Source organism: Eptatretus burgeri, chromosome 3, assembly GCF_056783735.1.
Source record: "Eptatretus burgeri isolate ZD-2024b chromosome 3, Ebu_testis_v1, whole genome shotgun sequence".
In the NCBI taxonomy this organism is placed as follows: domain Eukaryota; kingdom Metazoa; phylum Chordata; class Myxini; order Myxiniformes; family Myxinidae; genus Eptatretus; species Eptatretus burgeri.
Window position 1 is genome coordinate 132,309,543 of NC_140963.1, and position 19,978 is coordinate 132,329,520.

Sequence of the window (19,978 nt, forward strand, 5' to 3'; positions counted from 1 at the left end):
CACCTCACCGCTGTCACACTGTCCTCATACATATCCTGCACGATCCTCACATACTTCTCCACCACTCCCGACTTCCTCATACAATGCCACAACTCCTCTCTTGGCACCCCATCATAAGCTTTCTCTAAATCCACAAACACACAATGTAACTCCTTCTGGCCTTCCCTATACTTCTCCATCAACATTCTCAAAGCAAACATCGCATCAGTGGTGCTCTTTCCTGGCATAAACCCATATTGCTGATCACAGATCGTCACCTCTCCTCTCAACCGAGCTTCCACTACTCTTTCCCACAACTTCATGGTGTGGCTTAACAACTTTATCCCTCTGTAATTTCCACAGCTCTGCACATCACCCTTATTCTTGAAAATCGGAACCAGTACACTTGATCTCCACTCCTCCGGCATCCTCTCACTTTCCAAGACTTTATTAAACAATCTGGTTAACAACCCCACTGCCATCTCTCCTAAGCACTTCCATGCCTCCACTAGTATACCATCTGGGCCAACCGCCTTTCCACTTTTCATCTTCTTCATAGCAGTCCTCACTTCTTCCTTACTGATCCACCCCACTTCCAGATTCACTATCTCCACCTCTTCCAACCTTCTCTCTCTCTCTCTCATTTTATTCATTCATCAGCTCCTCAAAGTACTCCATCCACCTTCTCAACACACTCTCCTCGCTCGTCAGCACATTCCCATTTGTGTCCTTTATCACCCTAACCTGCAGCACATCCTTCCCAGCTCGGTCCCTCTGCCTTGCCAATCGGTATAAATCCTTTTCCCCTTCTTTTGTATCCAACTTCTCATACAGCTCGTCATATGCCTTTTCCTTGGCCTTTGCCACCTCTCTTTTTGCCTTTCGACGCCACTCCTTGTACTCCTCCCTACTTTCTTCATCTCTCTGACTATCCCACTTCTTTTTCGCCAACCCCTTCTTCCTTATGCTTTCCTGTACTTCCTCATTCCACCACCAAGTCTCCTTATCTTCCTTCCTCTGTCCAGATGTCATACCAAGTACCTTCCTAGCTATCTCCCTCACAACTTCTGCTGTCGTTGCCCAATCATCCCACCCATCTTTACCACCATCCAACGCCTGTCTCACCTCCTCCCTAAATTTCATGCAACAGTCTTCCTCCTTCAGCTTCCATCATCTGGTCCTTGGTTCAGCACTCACTCTCTTCCTCAACCTCACCTCTAAAGTCATCCTACAGACCACCAATCGATGTTGTCGAGCTACACTCTCCCCTGCCACAACCTTACAGTCACTCATCTCTTTCAGGTTGCATCTCCTGCTCAAGATGTAATCCACCTGTGTGCACTTTCCTCCACTCTTGTATGTCACCCTGTGTTCCTCCTTCTTGAAATACGTATTTACCACTGCCATTTCCATTCTTTTTGCAAACTCTACCACCATTTGCCCTTCCACATTTCTCTTGTTGAGACCATACCTCCCCTAATATATATGGATCCTGGTGTTGGCGCAGTGGTGAGGGCAGCCGCTTGGGATCCAAAAGGTCCTGAGTTCAAGCCCCGTTGGGCCACTGAATTAATACACCAGGGGGTTGACTCAGCCTGTCATCCTTCCGAGGTCGGCAAAGTGAGTACCAGTGTACTGGGCCGGTGTATACCCCGGTTAAAATAGGTGTACCATATCCCTGTGTCGTAAGAGGCGACCAGGGTTGCGTCAGGAAGGGCATCTGGCGTAAAACATGTGCCAAATCACTATGCGGATCATACGGATGATCCGCTGTGGCGACCCCTAACGGGAGCAGCCGAAAGAAGAAGAAGAAGAAGATATATATATAGATATGTATGTATGTATGTATATATATATATATATATATATATATACACACGAGTGCCCTTCTAGTTTCTTGTGTTATTAGAAGTGGCTTTGGAAGAATGCCACGATTAGCCATCTCAACATGAACCTTAACACGGAATATTACCAAAACAGAAAACCTCCTTCGGGAGAGGGGCAAATTAAGTCACTACAACCTCCATCCTGTGAGCCTCGGTCACCCCCGTCGGGAGTGCGTGTACTCGTAAATGTAAATCTGGATTTCACCCATCTACCTGTTTGGATACGAATTTATTTAAGAACCTGTTCCATTGTGTTCTTTTTCTTTCCAAACATGTGTGAAGTGAACAATTTGATAACTATCAGATCTAGTACTTCTTGGTCTGGTTCAAGCTTGACTACGACACTGTAAAAGAGGTTATCCATGCAAGAAATGCTGCGAGTTCTTTGCAACTAGCAATCCTTGGATTAGGCTGTGATCAAGGGAAGCTTTTAAACACCAGCAGTATTGTGATCAATGCATCTTTTGAGCTTGCAGTGTGATGCTGGAGTTGTACAGGAACATTGTTGGATTTATTTTCTTTATTTCTTTGTTGTTGTTTTTTTTTTTCTTCTGTTTTGTTGCCACCAAGATAAAGTTCCTTTTCAGATTGGTGCAATCAGTTTAAGAACAAGGACAAATGTGTCCAAGAGCAGCATCCTAAAGGTTTTGTCGGCTCAAAAAAAAAAACAAAAAAAAAAACAACTTCCGATATTTCGTCATGTGCCTTGATTAAGCCAATAGTGAGACCCGTAATAGTGTATTTACATATTTACGAAATATAGTGTATTTACGAAATAAATAATGTATTTTCGAATTTACAATACATTAAATGGAATAATCTTTAAATAGTAACGTGAACTTTTCGAAACTTTAAAGCAAATATCCGAATATATTTAAAAGTTCATGATAGACGCTCTCAAAAGGCACCGTCTATGTGAGGATGTGTACAGGTGTTTAGTATTTAAGGAGATCCTGATAGTGTTATTGAAGAGCCGAGTCCTAATATAAAGGTTTTGTCTTCACAAGAAGAAGAAGAAGAAGAAGAACAACAACGCTGAGCGTTCTGAGAGTAGCGTTCGCTACGCGAGACGCTGCTAAAAATAAGATGCTAGTTTTTTTGTTTTTTAAAATTAATTGTCAAATGCTCCCTGTTGAAATATTTAAGTGGAATGTTTTGAAATATTCACCCTTGTTAGCTCTGTTTTGTCACCATCATGAGTGTAATGTAACACAACAAGGTACTTGTGACTAAAATATTCCATCGGTAAATAAACAAAAACGTGTATCAATTTTTTTTCATATTTTACTGTGGGGTGTGAACTCATTTTTGCAGGGAAACTGCTCTACTTGTGGACCCAAAAAACTCATCTTCCGCTTCGAAGCAGCTGGTGGCGCTTGTTGTGGGTCATGAGTTGGCACATCAGTGGTTTGGAAACTTGGTGACGATGGTAAGCTGGGATTACCTGTCCTCTGTCTCATTTTGCTTGATACTCTTGGACAATGGTAGTTTTTTATGAGAAGTATATTTATTTAACTGTTTTTTGTTTACTCTCAGATCATTCTTGTTGAATGGTATTGGGATCTGTAAAATCCCAAAGGTATTAAATTGGAGAAGGAAATTGGTGATGCATTCTTCCATGTTGCCTTATCGACTGCAGGAATGGTGGACACATCTGTGGCTCAATGAGGGCTTTGCCTCTTGGATCGAATACCTCTGTGTGGATCACTGCTTGCCCGAGTTTGACATCTGGACCCAGTTTGTGTCCTCGGACTATGCCCCAGCTCTGGAGCTGGACGCACTCGATAATAGCCATCCCATCGAGGTGACGACTCCATGAGTGCTTTGGGTGCTCTATGTGGATGGATGCTCAACAGTGAGCTGTCTTAGCTGTGTTTTGATCCCTGATTGGGTCAGACTTGACAAAAACATAACTGACATTACGGTGCATTGCCAGTTTCTTCCACGACCAGAAATCCCAAGCACATTGTTTGGATTGGGATGCAAGTTGTACACCTTCAAGTCTATTCATTGAAAAGATAGGCCATTGTTTGCTGATGCTTTTGCCAAGTTTGTTCGGGTTTATTTGTCTGACAAGCATGACCTGCCGTATGTTGGAGTGCTGGACTCTTAGGATGTGTAAATGGCATCGGCATGATAGGCAAAAATATCTTACTCCTATGTATCTTAGTTTTACTATTTGGGGTCTGGTACCTTTACATACAATCAAAAATACTATTTGCCACCTGCCCTGCCATCTTGTAATCGTTAAAATAATTCCTGCAGGTGGAGGTTGGAAACCCAGCTGAAGTAGATGAGATTTTTGACACCATCTCTTACAGCAAAGGAGCATCAGTCATTCGCATGTTGCATGACTACATTGGTGATGAGGTGAGGAACTCCCCATTTTACAGCTTCCCCAAAGTGTCAGTTGAGCTTCTGTTCAGTAAATCGGGCAATTCCTTGTGAGAATGAAAAGATTTTGAGAAAAAAAAAGATCCTTCAAGTTCCCAATTCTTATTTGGCTCACAGTAAAAAAAGGAATGGCATGAGCATCAGAACTGCCATGAGCATCAGAACTGCCAATAACACCAAATGTGTATTGATCCAAAAACTTTGTTGCACATAACTTAGTTTGTCTCTGGGTGTGAGAGTCTCGTTCACTTCTCGGTGGTTAGTTTAAGACTTGAATGTGAATTCTATCAAGTTTGGAGTCCATCGCACCACTTGGCATTCATAAGTCTGATGGAACTTCTTTTTCAGGACTTCCGGAAGGGAATGAATGTGTATCTGAATAAATTTCAGCATGGCAATGCATCAACAGGTATGATGAATCTTGTTATATTTTTGTTTTGAGTATTGTACGTACGTTTTCAAAAATTGAAAAGCTTATTTTTCTTTCTTCCAAGTATGATGGAGTACAATTGTATCGGTGGTTTTCTCGAGTTGATTTTTCCAATGAAACGGCTCTCTGTGAAACGTAATTTTAATATCCATGTTTTGATGGAATAATTTACAAACAGAAGATGCAACAATCTCCCCCCCCCCCTCATTTGGCAGCTGAAACGGCAGCAGTTTGTATGAATAAGTTGCAATTAATTGATTAACATGCCCATATACCAGTTTAGTGCATTTTATAATCTGCATGCTTTGTGAAGCACTATGCTGGTGAAAAGCTATTCTTCATTAATTGTAAAATTCTGTTTTGATATGGGTGGGGGAGGTAGCTTTTGTTATAATTGATGCAAGCAAATGTACCTCTGTGCTATACAGGTGGTAAGTATGAAGTTAAGAGATATGGGGACAATTATTTCCCTGAATGTTTGTTATTTCACCAGACTCGATGTAATGGTTTGAGCATCTGTTCCGAGTCTAGGAAGTCAAACCTCGGCCGAGTTGATCCAAAGACTTGGAAAATGGGTACATGCTCCTTCCTTGCTTGATTTTGAGCATTTGAAAGGATCGAGCACGGACAGTCCCCAAAGACTGACATCTATGGGGAGGAGGGAACCTCCTTGGGAAATGCCGAGTGCGGTGAGGAAGGCGTTGCCATTGTTGGGACGTCGCTGGTACCCAGAGTGCCCCTGGGAAGTGTGTGTGTGTGTGTGTGTGTGTGTGTGTGTGTGTGTGTGTGTGTGTGTGTGTGTGTGTGTGTGTGTGTGTGTGTGTGTGTCAGTCATCACCAGACACGTGGGCCCCAAGACTGAACAGAGCGTTCCCTGGTCCCAAAGCACCCATCTCCACCCCAGAAAGGAACCACGACTTGTGGACCAAACAGTCTCCTTTTCTGTGCTCCATTTCCCCTTCCATCCCCAGATCGACTATGTCGATCCACACCACCTCCCATGTGACCTCCTGGGATATGCCCAATCCCACCTGGACATGGCGCTCTGCTGACACCAGTCATCACCTCCACATGCGGTCCAACCAAAGCTCGGTTCCACCCGTCCTCGGCGGGAGGAGTCTGTAAAGCCCACCAAGCCGCATGACCACGTCACAAATGCATGTCGAACGGCGTGATACCAGGTGTCACTTGTGATGTCTGCTGTTTTTGGCATGATCTTCACTCCCATCGAAGCAGTTTTATCAGGCTCGACGAAAGGAAGGAGTCTGTTAGGTCTATTAAGAGCCCTTGAGCCTGTTTAAGGAAAAAAAGAAAAAAAAACAGAGCCAACCAGGTTTTATTAATTTTGACCAGGACTGAAATTTTTTTTTTTTTTAATACAGTTAAATCTGGTGGAAGAGCTATAATACTGAACAGATCAGGATGCAACATGACAAGAAGAACAGTAGAAAGAGGAGGGAAACATCAAGGTTGAAAATTGAGAGAGACTTGGACAAATAATGGGTGTGGTTAGGAATTGGAGAAGGGGAGGACATATGGGTGGACAAGGTGGATACAGAAGGGAAAATTGGAAATTTTGAAGTAGAAAGGCTTGGGTGGTGGCTGGAGGAAATAAAGAGGATCAAATGAGTGGAGGTGAGCAGTGATCCTGGATTTTGTGAGTTTCACCAGAAAAGGGTTATTGGTGGACCGTTTGTACTCTGCAGGCATTTGGGGGGAACAAAGCTTGGAAAGGGCAAAAGGTGCAATATCTTAAAGGAAGCGGATGAAGTCAGAGATGCCACCGTTTTTTTGTGTTTTTTTAATAAGACAAAATCTATTCTCATGAAAGAGCAAGCTGACAGTGCAAAAAGGCAATTTACAGAGTGTGGCAATGGGGCAATATGTGAACGCAACAAGCAAAGGAATGAACGAATAGGAAACTAGAAGGGCACTCTGTGGAGTGCATACCTCTACCAGGCTGATTAGTTTACGTTTTGTATCCCACTGATGAGCCGGATTTGGGTTCGGACCTGAACTAAAATTTCATCAGTTTGTTCTTGTCACCGAACAAACTCACCCACCCAAGTTTCGTCTGAATCCGTCCATAATTTTTGAAATATCGTGCTTGCTGTCGCTTTAGCCCTGTCACTCAATGGTGAAGAATCACTGAAAAAAATTCTTGGATCTGGATCCAGATTTAGATCTTCACCAAAATCTAATTTCGTCCTTGTCACATTCCACAAAGTGCTCCACAAAATTTTGTCCAAATCCGTCCACAACTTTTTGAGATATTTTGTTCACAGACAGACAGACGTGAAAACATCATCTCCGTCGTCTTTCGATGGCTGAGGTATAGATGACCGGAGAAGACACAATAACGTGTAAGTAAGAGGGTTGGACTCGGTAGGTTAATGGACGTACAAAATATCAGATAGAGATTGGATATGACAAGATGATGATGTACCGTCATATTGAAGTCTTGGATGGAAGAGTGAGATTGAAATGCCTCCAGAAGGTAGTTCCCTAAACTGGAGACAAGAGGAACAAAAGAGTGTAAGTGGGTAATTAGCCTATATTTTTAGCTCACCTGGAACGTAGTTCTGGGGAGTGCGTCGTCCATCTGTCCATCCGTGCACAAACGCTTGCAACTTCTCTGAAATTACACACATGATTTTTATGAAACTTCACCACAGCCTTCATTACCAAGTATGTACCAAAGTTTGTTCATGGCATTAAAAAAAAATCCATAGGTACTTACTTTCTTCTCCATTACATATTTTGTGGGTCATCCACGCCTACCAGTGGTTCCCTGGTTTTCTTATCCAGCCACTACCAGGTGAGTGCCCAGGGGTATTGCCTCTTTATTGGAGTTACCCAGGAGGGGATGATTGGAAGAACATTTTTGTCTGAGAAGAGTTGGGAAAGTTAAGAGGGCTGAGATTGCAGAGGTAGTCAGATTTTGGGAGGGAGGCAGTGAAAACGGAGACCAGAGTGTGAAGAGGGGTTGAGTGTGTCTGCAATGTGACAGCAAAAGGCTTTGTGCATGCTCCGGCTGAATTGGTCAGTCCAGCAGAGGTCATGGCTGAAGCTGAGGCTTTGAAGCAATAATCTCTCCCAGTGGCTGACTGAAATCGATTGATTGGTTCGTATGACGACCCTTCCTTCTGGATGGACCGACAGGGTTTGATCTCGATCAAACTTTGCATGATAATTTAACACCAATTAAAATTTGCCATGAGATTTTTTTGCAATTTTCTTTATTATCTCTGGATTGTGATTTCACATTTGGCCAATTAAGCTCGTGCCGTGGAATCACTGTGGGGGAAAGGGATGCTGATGTTAAAATATACTTCAAGGTGTGGCTATTCTTCAAAAAAAAAAAAATATATATATATTAATGCCTTTGCCCAAATAGTATTGTACGAAATCGATCGAATATGCCTAAAGTAATGTTGTGTATTGATATGTCTATGTTGTTCTATCCATCCTTTCCTCCTAGACGACCTTTGGCAATGCCTAAAACAGGGCAGTGGGAAGCCAGTTGCAGAAATAATGAGGACGTGGACCCAACAGATCGGCTTCCCCATTCTTCATGTCTCAATGGAGCAGGTGAAAACCACAAGTGGCAGTCAAACTATTATTCATTTTGTTGAATCACAAACTATCTATGTGTTTACATATTTATTATTATATCAGTATTATGTTTGTGGAGTAGATGAAGGAATTTCATTGGAAAGATAGGATCGTACAGAGTTGCTTGGCCCGTGGACGTGTCGGAGACGTCTCGATGTAAATAAGTAGGAAAACTGTGAGCTTAAGTGTTATGTGTCACCACAATTGAGTGGTGTGTTGTTAATTAGATAGGGATTAAGGATAATATCCCCCAGTATGTGATTGTCCCCCTGTGACTTATTCCTATGTTTTTGCATTTACAAACCATGAAGGAGTTGTATTTTTATTCCAACGACGATAACAGCAAGCAAGCGACAGAGGCCCCACCTTCCCGGGTATCTTGGGAGCAGGCCACACCCTGGAGGAGGAGTTTTGGTTTCGCGTGATGTCGAAGAAAAAGGGTTGGTTGCGCAGCAATTGTGTGGGATTGGGAGCGCATGCACGAGGTGAGTGTGAAGAGGGGTTGAGTGCGGCGAAAAGGACGCACGTGGTCGAGAGACGAGAATGTAGCTCGAAGATGGCGTGAAAGATCAGGGCACACGAAATTGCTTTCCTTCCACGCATGAAGAAGACTGCACGATTATCGCATTCGTGCTGAGGCGATTTTTGGCTCAAGTGGTGAAGCAAGACTCTGACCTTTGGGTCGTGAGGAACGGACCCTGAGCCTCGTGTATGTAACCGAAGGGGACGGCAGCCATTCTGAAAAGCAGCGGGTTGGTGAGGATGATCGATGCACGCGAAAGCTGCATGGAGTCTCTCTGAGCCTTGGTGTTGAATCCTGCTCACAAGTTGCCTGACATACGTTCGTCCCACTGCGAGAGAGCGGCCGAGCGCCGTTTTTGAGGACGCGTTTGCACGTGCACGACGAAGTGCCTCGATTCCACGTTCCATAAAGACCATCTCCGAGACCTGAAGCAAAGTGCTGAAATAAAGGAGGGGTTTTTCTTTTGTTTATTCTCTTCCCCTTGTCCGTTGTTGTGTCGAAGTGTGGAGGTGCCTCAATTGGATTTAGATTTAGTTTACCTCACATTTTTCTTTCGTCATTATAATTTGAATTATTGTGATTGTACACATTTGATGACTGTTATTAAGTCATTATTTGTTCTATTTCATTTGCTTGTGTCCGTGTATCTGTTGTGGGTTGAGTGCAACCCGTGTGTCTCAGTCCTTTATCGCCATTTCTTTCTCACGCGCGCATTGATCTCCGAGAGTCTCCGCTGTAAGCCTCCAAGGGAGAACTGTTTCGCCATTTGTCCAGGTAGGGGTTAACCCCCTGGACACAACAGTATTTTGGCTTGCCACTATCAGGTGGCCCTGATGATGAAACGACCTCCTCATGCATGCTGCCTCTTTTTTCCAGGAAGGAAGTAAAGTTTGATTGCCAGAATGTGATCTGTTCAAAAATGTTAAAATTACATTTTGTGAATGACAATCAATGCCTTGAATCTAAATGTATTGTGTAGATTTTGTATTCTCCTTTACTTATTTATTTTTGTTTTTATTTATATTTTTATTTGAATACAATGTCGAGGCTCATGTAAGAGCGAATACACAGAAACGTATAACAAGGCAGGAAACGAGGGGTGGGAGAGGGAAGCACAAAATAGTCGGGAACAGATAGATTATGAGATCTGTGGAAGGGAGAGGGATGGGGCTGGGTGTACAGAGTGCACAAGATGGTATGACGGGGACTTTCAGGAAGGAAAACAGAATTTGAAGGAGGTGGGTTTGGGGGTGGCTTAACGTGGGTTGTGAAGATCAAGATTTTGCATGGGGGAAGATATGAGATGGTGGTAAACAGCTGATTTGAAGACCTGGAGGGAGGAGTGGGATTGAAGAGAGTGTGGGAGTTTGTTCCAGAGGTGGGAAAAAAAGAGATGAAAGGGTGAAGGTGAGCAGTGATTCTTGCATTTGGCAGTTTCACCAGAAGGGGTTTTTTGGCAGACCTCAAGTGCCCTGAGGAAATATCGGGGGACAGAGCGGGGGGGGGGGGCAAGGCCGGAATGGAGACTGTGGAAGACAGACCACTGACCTGCCTCCGGTGAGAGAATGAGAGACCGAAAGACGCAGCTTCATCGTGGGAAATACCAATGATCCTAAAAGCCTTGGTTTCCACAGCGTGAAGTTGAGCTGGGTGTGACGCAGGAGCACCACCCCAGATGGGACAGCAGTATTCCATCAGACTGCGGATGAAAGCTTTGTACGTGATTAGAGCAGAAGTAGCATATCCAGGATTGGATGACCTGGTCTAAATCCAAATTAATGGTTGGAAACCAAGCCATTCCAGAAGAGGAAGGAATTGATGTCAGGAGCGATAATGGATTCCATCACCTTGCTGATGATTGGGAGCAGGCTTTTTACCACTCAGCCCAAATTGGGCTAAGGGGTATTGTCGTCACAGGCGTTGTCCGGCGGGCGTCCGTCCGGGCGTCTGTCAACTTTTGGTTTCCGTCAATTTCGAGGAGAACGCCTTGTCCGATTAAATCCATTTTTGCAGGGCATGTTGGGGTTGAGTAGAGGAAGGTTCCTTTCCAAAATGGGCATGCTGCGATTTTCACTGTGGCCGCCACGGCAGCCATCTTGAAATTGGTTTCCGTCAATTTCGAGGAGAACGCCTTGTCCGATTAAATCCATTTTGCTGGGTGTGTTGGGGTTGAGTCGAGGAAGGTTCCTTTCGAAAATGGGCGTGCTGCGATTTTCAATATGGCCACCATCTTGATATTGGTTTGCATCAAGGGGCTGAGGGGTTACGCCCGCTTTGCGGAGCTATTTTTTGGTCTGTAATTGCAGGGATCTGTTTTGCACCTTTTTTATGCAGAGTGGTAATGTTAGCTTATTTCCAAGCAAATTGCAGATGACGTTGAGAAAATGAGAAGGTGAATAGAACAGAGAGAGAATTAGCAAGAGCAGCAGAGCAGGTTTTTAGAACACAAGGGCTGATGCCGTCTGGACTGGTTGCAGAATCTTGAGTCGAGGTTTGACAGCAAGCTCTCCACCTTGTCAGGAGAAAAGGACACAGAGTCCAGGAACAGCTGGGTTTGACTGGGTAAGGTGGGTTCAGAAAGCTATTGGTTTGGGACACAAGATTTAGAAGCAAACACAGTTTAGGCATTCAGCCTTTTCACGTGCAGTGTCTGCTGTGCAGCCATTTGAAGTAAGCGAGAGGATGGAGTGGGAACATACATTGGAAACGTACTTAGACGCCACCAGGATTTAGAGGACGGAGACCAGTTTGAGATTTCAGACTTAAGATGAGAAAGATGTTGTTTCTTCTCTCTGCTCACGGTCGACACACACTTGTTCCGAGCTTTATGGAAGGAACTGCGATTGCCTTCAGTAGGATTTGCCTTCCATGAGGCGAAGGCAAGATTTCAGGACAACAGCCTCGCCACAAGCTTCAGTGTACCATGGGTGGGAGGAAAGGTCGGCCAACTGAAGATGGGATAAATCTGTGCATGAGAGGGAGCAAATTTCCTTGAAAAAATTCCCAGGATGAATGTTTGTCAGTGAAAATTGAAATAGGAGACCAGTCTAGAAGTTTGGCTGCTTGAAGACCCTGCCATTCGGCCTGAGTGAAATGCCAGACTCGTCGGCGCTGAGGTGGTTCTCTAATAACAGCCAGAGAGATGACCACTTTCACAAGAATATGGACAGATGAACCGATTGAAGCAGAAGAACAGCAGCCGACATTTTTTGGGAAATTGGTCAAAATCAAATCAAGAAGAGATGGAGTACCAGCGGTACCGGTGGCTGTGATCCGGGTCGAGAAGTTGATCGATTGTGTCAGTCCCAATGAGTTTCATATGTCCTTTGCTGAAGTGCCATAGAAGGTTAGAGTGAGACCCACACCCAGCCAACTGGCATGATGGCAATTTAAGTCACCGCATCTGAGGAAGAGAGAGTTTGGATGAATGGATAGAAGTTGGTCCGTGTTTTTGGCGAGCGAGATGTAAATGGAGCCATCACTGTTTGATGGACAGTACAACACGCAGATAAACAAGAGGTATGAGTGGAGGGTCTTGGGGGTGTGGAGGAGTGAGGGCAGTGCATGGAGAATGAGGGATCGAGTTTTTGACAGAGAGCAACTCTGCCACCAGGACGAGACTCTTGTCTGTCACACCAGAGGAGGGAGTAACCAGGGAGAGAAACTAAGGAAAGGAGTCTCAGATGTCTTGAAGGAAGAAAGTTTCTGTTGAGCAGATTGTCTGGTTTGTCAGTGGCAACCTGTTTTGAGAGCTCAGTCAGGTTAGAGCGAAGGCCCTGAATGTTTGAAGTCCACTCTGTTAAGGGAGAGGGAGGGGAGGATGCTTTGGTGCAGGGGAGGGGAGGTGGAGGGGAGTGTGAGGGAGGAAAGTTATAGGTTGAGAGTGTTGTTGGTCGTTGATGGCAGATTGCAGAAGAGCTATGTGAGGGGTCGGATTGGGGGGGGGGGGGGGCGAGGAGCTGGGGGGGAAAGGGGTGAATAGCAGTGGGGGTTAAAAAGAGAGGGGGCAAAGGGAAGTGGGACATTGGTGCAGGTGGAGGAATGAGTTGGAAGAGAGAGGGTGAGGCAGGAAGGCAGCTTTGTGGATGTGAAGGGGGCAGCTTTAAGAAGGGGGAGTGAGGGAGGAGATTTGAAATTGAGGGGTGAGCGGGGAGAATTGAGGGAGGAGGTGGTTGTTTTGTGAGGGGAAACTTTGAGGGAGAGAGGAGACTATGACAGCAGGCATGGCCATGAGGGAGAATGGAGGGGTGGGGAGAGGGAAGCTGGAGATTGGGTAGAGGTATTCTGGAGATGTGAGCGGGTTGGATGGGGTAACGAAAATTGAGGAGAGGTGTGATGAGATTTGAGGGGAGGAAGTTTTGAGAAGGGGGAGTGAGGGGAGATTTAAAGGGGAGGGGCAAGGGGGGAGATTTGAATTGGAGGGTGAGTGGAGACATTTTGGGGAGAAGAGTGAGGGGAGATAATTGAGGGAGAAAGGAGTGGGGGAGCTTTTTAGAAGGGTGAGGAGGAAGCTTTGGGGGGGGGGGGGAAGAGGATGACGTTTGCTTTGAAGAGGGAGGAGGTGGCTGAATTGAAAGGGACGGGTGAGAGGGAAGCTTTTGAGAGGGAGGGGAGACAATGAGAGCAGGCACAGTCATGGAGGAGAAGGGGAGGGGTGGGGAGAGGTGGAGGATGAGACTGGGTGGTGGTATGGTAGAGGTGGGAGCGGGCATGGGGAGGAACAAGATTTGAAGGGGTGGGAACAGGGGCAGATGTGATGAGAGGAAAGAGAGAGCGTGTTCGACATGTTGAGGATTGTGCTGAATGAGTGAGACATTTGAAAACCATGCAGTTTGGGATGTCAGAGGGAGAACTGTTAGTGAGGCAGTGGACAGTCGAGAGATGCTCGGATGGGGGTGGGGGGGGCAAGGTGGGAGGAGTAAGGAGGGGGTATAACAGAGAAGGTGTTTGGAGGAGGTAGAATTAAGAAGGTGGGATTAATTTGCACTGAAGTAGGAAAAAAAGAACGATTAATAATGGAAGCTGAACAAGCATTGCAAAATGGGATTTTAAAAAACTGGAAGCACTCGCTCCCTATGGGAGCTGTCAAGGGGGTCATGTTATTATATTTATGCCTATTTTACTCCAAGGGGTCCCAGGATTACACACCCAAACTAGAACGGGCACTCGTAGAGAGCATATACCTTCGCCGCCGCTACTGTTTTGTTCTTGGCAAAAGAGTGTGGGGAACAGAACAAGGAGCATTTTGGTGCTGATTTCATACGAATCGGATAAGAATTGACTGCGTTATGATAAAAAATACACACATCTGCAAGGTCGCGACCCCCCTGACCTTTGACCCCCAACCGCGAGTCAGGGCAATTACGTCATTGTGTCAAGTTGCATATCACAAGATTGGGCATTAAATTCTGAACATTTTGGCATTAGTTTCATGCAAATTGGATAAAAATTGACCGCGATATGGTAAAAAGACGATTTTGACCTTTTCATGACCTTGACCTTTGACCCGATTGCTCCCAAAATCTAATCAAATGGTCCTTGGCTAATAACCAATCATCCCACCAAATTTCATGCAATTCGGTTTAATACTTTTTAAGTTATGCGAATAATAAACAAATTAAATAATCATTGGCATCTCCCACAAACATATATTTTGGGATTGATTATAATGCCAGGATTTGGGACACTTTCTTTTAAAAACAAGGGTAATGACGTAATTGTGTCATGTCGCCCATCACAAGATTGGGCAATGAATTCTGAACATTTTGGCATCGGTTGCATGCCAATTAGATCAAAATTGACCGTGCTATGGTAAAAATACGAATTTGACCTTTCCGTGACCTTGACCTTTGACCCGATCGCTCCCAAAATCTAATCAAATGTTCCTTGGATAATAACCCATCATCCCAGCAAATTTCAAGCGATTTGGTTTAATACTTTCTGAGTTATGCGAATAACAAACAAACACACACACACATTCACAAATAAATAAATAAATAAATACGCAGCGACCAATACATAACCTTTCGCAGAATGCGAAGGTAAAAATGGTTGCAATCGGTTCAGCCGTCTTAGCGGTATCTGGGAACAGACAAACGGACGGATGGTGAATTATAGTGGGAAGATGTGTGGGTCTGAGATTCGTTGAAATATATTGGAAGATGGATGGAGTGCAGAAGAATTGACAGAGTGGAGAAAGGAAGTGTTGTAACAGATGGAATTTTGAGACATTGGATGAAAGAAAGGTCGAATTGAACACAAGTTTTTGAAGAAGAACTGGGTGGAGAGGGGAAGTTGAAGCATTGGAAGACTTCTTTTTTGAAGATTAGGGAAGGTGGGGGGGGGGGTGAATCGTAAAGGAAAAAGTTGAAGAAAAGGTCAAAAGGTTATGAAGGTGTGTGGTGAATACCTTTGTGATCGGTAGGATTGGCAGTGAAGAGGGAGAAGAAGGAAGAAGCAGAGTCAGTCCAGGAAGCCATGTGGTTACATGGGGTATAAGGTGAGAAGGGAAAAGGTTTTTTTTGTTGTTGTATTTTTTTTAAAATATTTCAGATGTTAAATGGATAGAGCAGGAGCTCAGTGACTTTTATTCAACATGGAAGGTGCAGATGTTTAAGGGTGCCAGTGGTGTAGAGTAGGGTTGGCAGATCCCAGAAACCCAATTCTTAAGTTGCGCCAGTGGTGGGTGTGGTAGGTGGCACCACCCAAATCCAAGATGGCTGTTTCGATTTAGGCTAAAACCAATATTGTCATACATCAAGTAATACTAGGCTGATTCCAATGATCTTGGTATGCATTCTGATAGTTTTGGGTATGCCCAATCTAATGGAGAGGGTGTCATTATCATCCAAGGTCAATGTCATGAGATAAAGGTCAATATCTTTGTGACACATTCAAGTGTCATGCAGAGTTCCAGCAACTTGGCAACAACAAATAAGGTAAGATTTTGAACATTTTAAAGACTCAACATGAAATAATGTATAAATGTAATGCATAACAGCACCAAGAACATGTATAACTAACAAAATGGAATGTTTTTATGAGGAAATAGGAAATCTCGTGCAAAATAGATTGGAAATTTGACTATTTTTGGACTAAAGGGGGAATTCCTCCATTTCTGGGAATGGGTTCCCCCCCCCCTTTTTTAAATAGTCCCTGTAATGTTTTAAATATTGGTCTGAGGGCTAAGGCATGTATTAGGCACTAATCGGAAATCATGTATGGGGAATCATTTCATTCCATCAGATTTGACCTTGAATCAAGAGGTCAAGGTCAAACAGCCAAACGCATTAGCATTTTCACAAATGGCTAGAGGTTCGCTGACTGACCCGGACATAGAAATCCTTCAGACATATCCAGCTCAGATGTATGGGGCAAAGGGAAAAGTCATGTCACTGAATTACCATCGCTATAATGTCTTTGAAAAGGCGTGTAGACCAAAAGCTAGATCTAGGAATGCACTAGCAAAGCTGAAGGGAATTGATGGTAGCATGATTCCTCCCTGCAAATCAGAAATTTCCCAACACATAAAACGGTCATCATTTGTAGCAAGGATGTGGGCCAATGCTGATTTATCAGAATTAAATCAGCATATATCTTCAAATGATGGCTGGGAGTTGCATGAAGAGCAGGATGAAATAATTTGGTTTGATGGTCAACAGCTTCCAGAGTCACTGGTCCCAGAGGAAGAGGATCACTGACATCAAGAAAGCTCTGATGATGACCTCAATGTGTCTTCATCAGATGAAGACTGTCTCTCCTCAGATGAAGACTAACTCTGATAACAACATAATACCATTCGTTGAACTTAAACCAACCCTGTCAGTATAAAAACAGAATTTTCTCAATGTGGGTTTTATTTTAATTAGTCAATTATGCATATCCATGGTGGTGATCGATAAAATAGATCCCTAAATTTACAGAAAGTGGTAGATTAGTTCTATATGTATATATGCATGGTGGTGGTAAATAGGTTAGGTAATATATAGAAAAAGATTGTAGTGGGGCATTGTCATGCAAACCAGAACAATTAACAATTTGTTTCTTTTCCAGAAAAATTCATGCAGGTGGTCAAAATAAATTTATTTGAAAATTAATTTTTTCTTCTTTTTTAAGACTCACATTTTCCAATCAGAACACATTTTTGATGAGTACAAAATTATATAAAATGCCAAGTCACTAGATCTACACTTTGTGATAATGACTGAATGTAATGGTTATAAATGAACTTTTAGATGTAAAATCTGCCATACCAATAAATCTAATTACCCTTGTTCTTAAGTAAGCTTTCCACCACAAATCCTATTCTTAATGCCCTCGCCCACTGGCCATATCTGCCCCCGACCGGCCCAATCGAACTGCCCCACTGACCTGCCCGACCTGGGCCGACTGGCCCCAGACTGGACCGACTGCCACATCTGGCAGGTCGAGGGAGGTTGGGGGCAGGTCTGGCAGGTCGGAGGCCAGTCCTCTTCCCTCTCCTTCCTCTTCCCCTCTCCTCCTCCCAGGCTCTCCTCCTGGCCTCTCATCCCAGCCTCTCCTCCCTCTTTCCTCCTTGCTCTCCACCCCCTTTCCTCCCCCTCCCCTCCTCCCCTCTCCGCATCCCCTCTCCTCATCCTGGCCTCTCCTCATCCTGGCCTCTCCTCATCCTGGCCTCTCCTCATCCTGGCCTCTCCTCATCCTGGCCTCTCCTCATCCTGGCCTCTCCTCATCCTGGCCTCTCCTCATCCTGGCCTCTCCTCATCCTGGCCTCTCCTCATCCTGGCCTCTCCTCATCCTGGCCTCTCCTCATCCTGGCCTCTCCTCATCCTGGCCTCTCCTCATCCTGGCCTCTCCTCATCCTGGCCTCTCCTCATCCTGGCCTCTCCTCATCCTGGCCTCTCCTCATCCTGGCCTCTCCTCATCCTGACCTCTCCTCATCCTGACCTCTCCTCATCCTGACCTCACCTCTCCCTTTCCTCCTCCCTCTCCTCTCCCTTTCCTCCTCCCTCTCCTCTCCCTTTCCTCCTCCCTCTCCTCTCCCTTTCCTCCTCCCTCTCCTCTCCCTTTCCTCCTCCCTCTCCTCTCCCTTTCCTCCTCCCTCTCCTCTCCTCTCCCTCTCCTCCTCCCTTTCCTCCTCCCTCTCCTCTCCCTTTCCTCCTCCCTCTCCTCTCCCTTTCCTCCTCTCCTCCAAGAGAGGGGAGGAGAGGGCATGAGGAGAGGGGGAGAAGAGGGTATGAGGAGAGGCCCAGAGGTTAATGACACCCGACCTACCCAACCAACCCCACAATTTTGATCATGTTGAAAACTCGACGACCGCATCTGAGCATAGTCGACTGTCCCGACCAGATGCTCGGGGGGGGGGGCAGTTCGGGTGGGTCGGTCAGGGGCAGGTTGGGGGTCGATCGGGTCAGTGAGCGTGGACCTTAAGGTTATATTTTTTTCATTCAATGTCCTTATCCCTGTCAAATGACACTGGATTGGTATTTGCACTTTCGGCACTAATAGGGAATCATGGATGGGAAATCATTTCATGTCATCAGATTTGACCTTGAATCAAAGGGTCAAGGTCAAACAGGCATAAAATTGACCAAAAACAGTGATATTGACCTTATTCTCATGACATTGACCTTGGATGATAATGACACCTCTATTAGATTGGGCATACCCAAAACTATCAGAATGCATACCAAGATCATTGGAATCGGCCTAGTATTACTTGATGTACGACAATATTGGTTTTAGCCTATATCGAAACAGCCATCTTGGATTTGGGTGGCACCACCTACCACACCCACCACTGGCGCAACTTAATAATTGGGTTTCTGGGATCTGCCAACCCTACTCTGCACCACTGGCACCCTTAAACATCTGCACCTTCCATGTTGAATAAAGGTCACCTCACTCCTGGACTAGGAGGGTATAGTTGGGAGGGATAGGAGGATGGAGGGAAAAGTGGAGAAAATAAAAACTGATGGTAATAAGGAGAAAACGCAAATAAACTCGATCGTGCACAATGACGGGAAGCCGGGTAGTCCTCAGGGAAACCCGATATGACAAGACCGATGAAAACTTACTGAATAGCACAAGTTTTGAAAGAAAACCGAACTGGTAGCACACAGGAAACATGGAGGCAACAAAATAAACAGTCAAAACGCCCCAAACAATAACCGGAAACTTATATTTCAGAAAGTTGGCAGAGACCCCTGGAGAGAACCAACCGTTGCCTCAAAAACCGGAACCGGAAGGAAATTACTAGAAGTCTGAATTATTCCTTTGCAGGGATATTGGTCTCTATGTCATCACTGTTGTGATTGTTGTGTTTACTTTAAATCCTCCTTGCTTGCTTTCTTTCTTTCTAAATGTGATTCTGCTGTGACTTGCATGCAGTTTTAGTAATATGACCTAATGAGAATGTTAAATTGGTAAATAAAGACCTCCATATGTGAGCAAGGTCCCTTTAAACAAAATTATGTGTGTTTTGAGATTGGCACTTGAGTGTCGATATTTCTGCTGTATTTGCTTGTATGGGGTGTGTGAACCCTCACTCACCAAGCAATCATAAAGATGCATACATGTTGGGCATGGAACCAGATAACCAGTGACTGATCAAGTTCAAAGCTGCAGGCAGGAAATGGAAACCCTCACTTTTCCAATGCCTGCCTACTGTTGCAATTAGCCCGGTAATTAATGAAATTAAAAAATACGGTACAGCAGTAATTAACTGGAACGGCACTCAGAAGAGTGCATACCCCTGCCAGACTCAATAGATTGTTTTGTATCCCACTGATAGGCTGGATCTGCGTCTGGACCTTGACCAAAATCGAATCAGCTTGTTCTTGTCACCTACCCAACCTCCCCACCAAATTTCGTATGAATCCGTCCATAATTTTTTGAAATATCCTTCTCACAGACAAACGGGTGAAAACAATTCTGTCCACCTTTGGTGGCGGAGGTAATAGAATAATACACAAATCCCATTTTGAGCCCTGACAATATGAGCTCAGAATGGCGAATGTTGTTGAAAGCACGAATGCCGCAAGCCTGACAACAACAGAGGATGATGGGGATAGTTTGATTTACAAATTGTAAAAGAAACCTCATGTCAGGGCAGAATAACTTGGGAGACTGGAGGCGATTGCTTTACTGCCGGCACGTCCACCACAGGTGTTG

The 19,978-nt window shown here is 44.7% G+C and overlaps 1 protein-coding gene across 3 annotated transcripts in view; it reads left to right on the forward strand.

The window, feature by feature from the left end:
- Window positions 1-19,978, forward strand: part of NPEPPS (aminopeptidase puromycin sensitive) — a 178,791-nt gene that overhangs the window by 99,567 nt on the left and 59,246 nt on the right. For all 3 annotated transcript variants that reach the window (XM_085875639.1, XM_085875640.1, XM_085875641.1), the window contains exons 11-15: window positions 3,180-3,294; window positions 3,505-3,669; window positions 4,131-4,235; window positions 4,608-4,668; window positions 8,171-8,280. In XM_085875639.1, coding sequence (XP_085731765.1) covers window positions 3,180-3,294; window positions 3,505-3,669; window positions 4,131-4,235; window positions 4,608-4,668; window positions 8,171-8,280 — 556 coding nt within the window. The remainder of the gene's footprint in view (window positions 1-3,179; window positions 3,295-3,504; window positions 3,670-4,130; window positions 4,236-4,607; window positions 4,669-8,170; window positions 8,281-19,978) is intronic.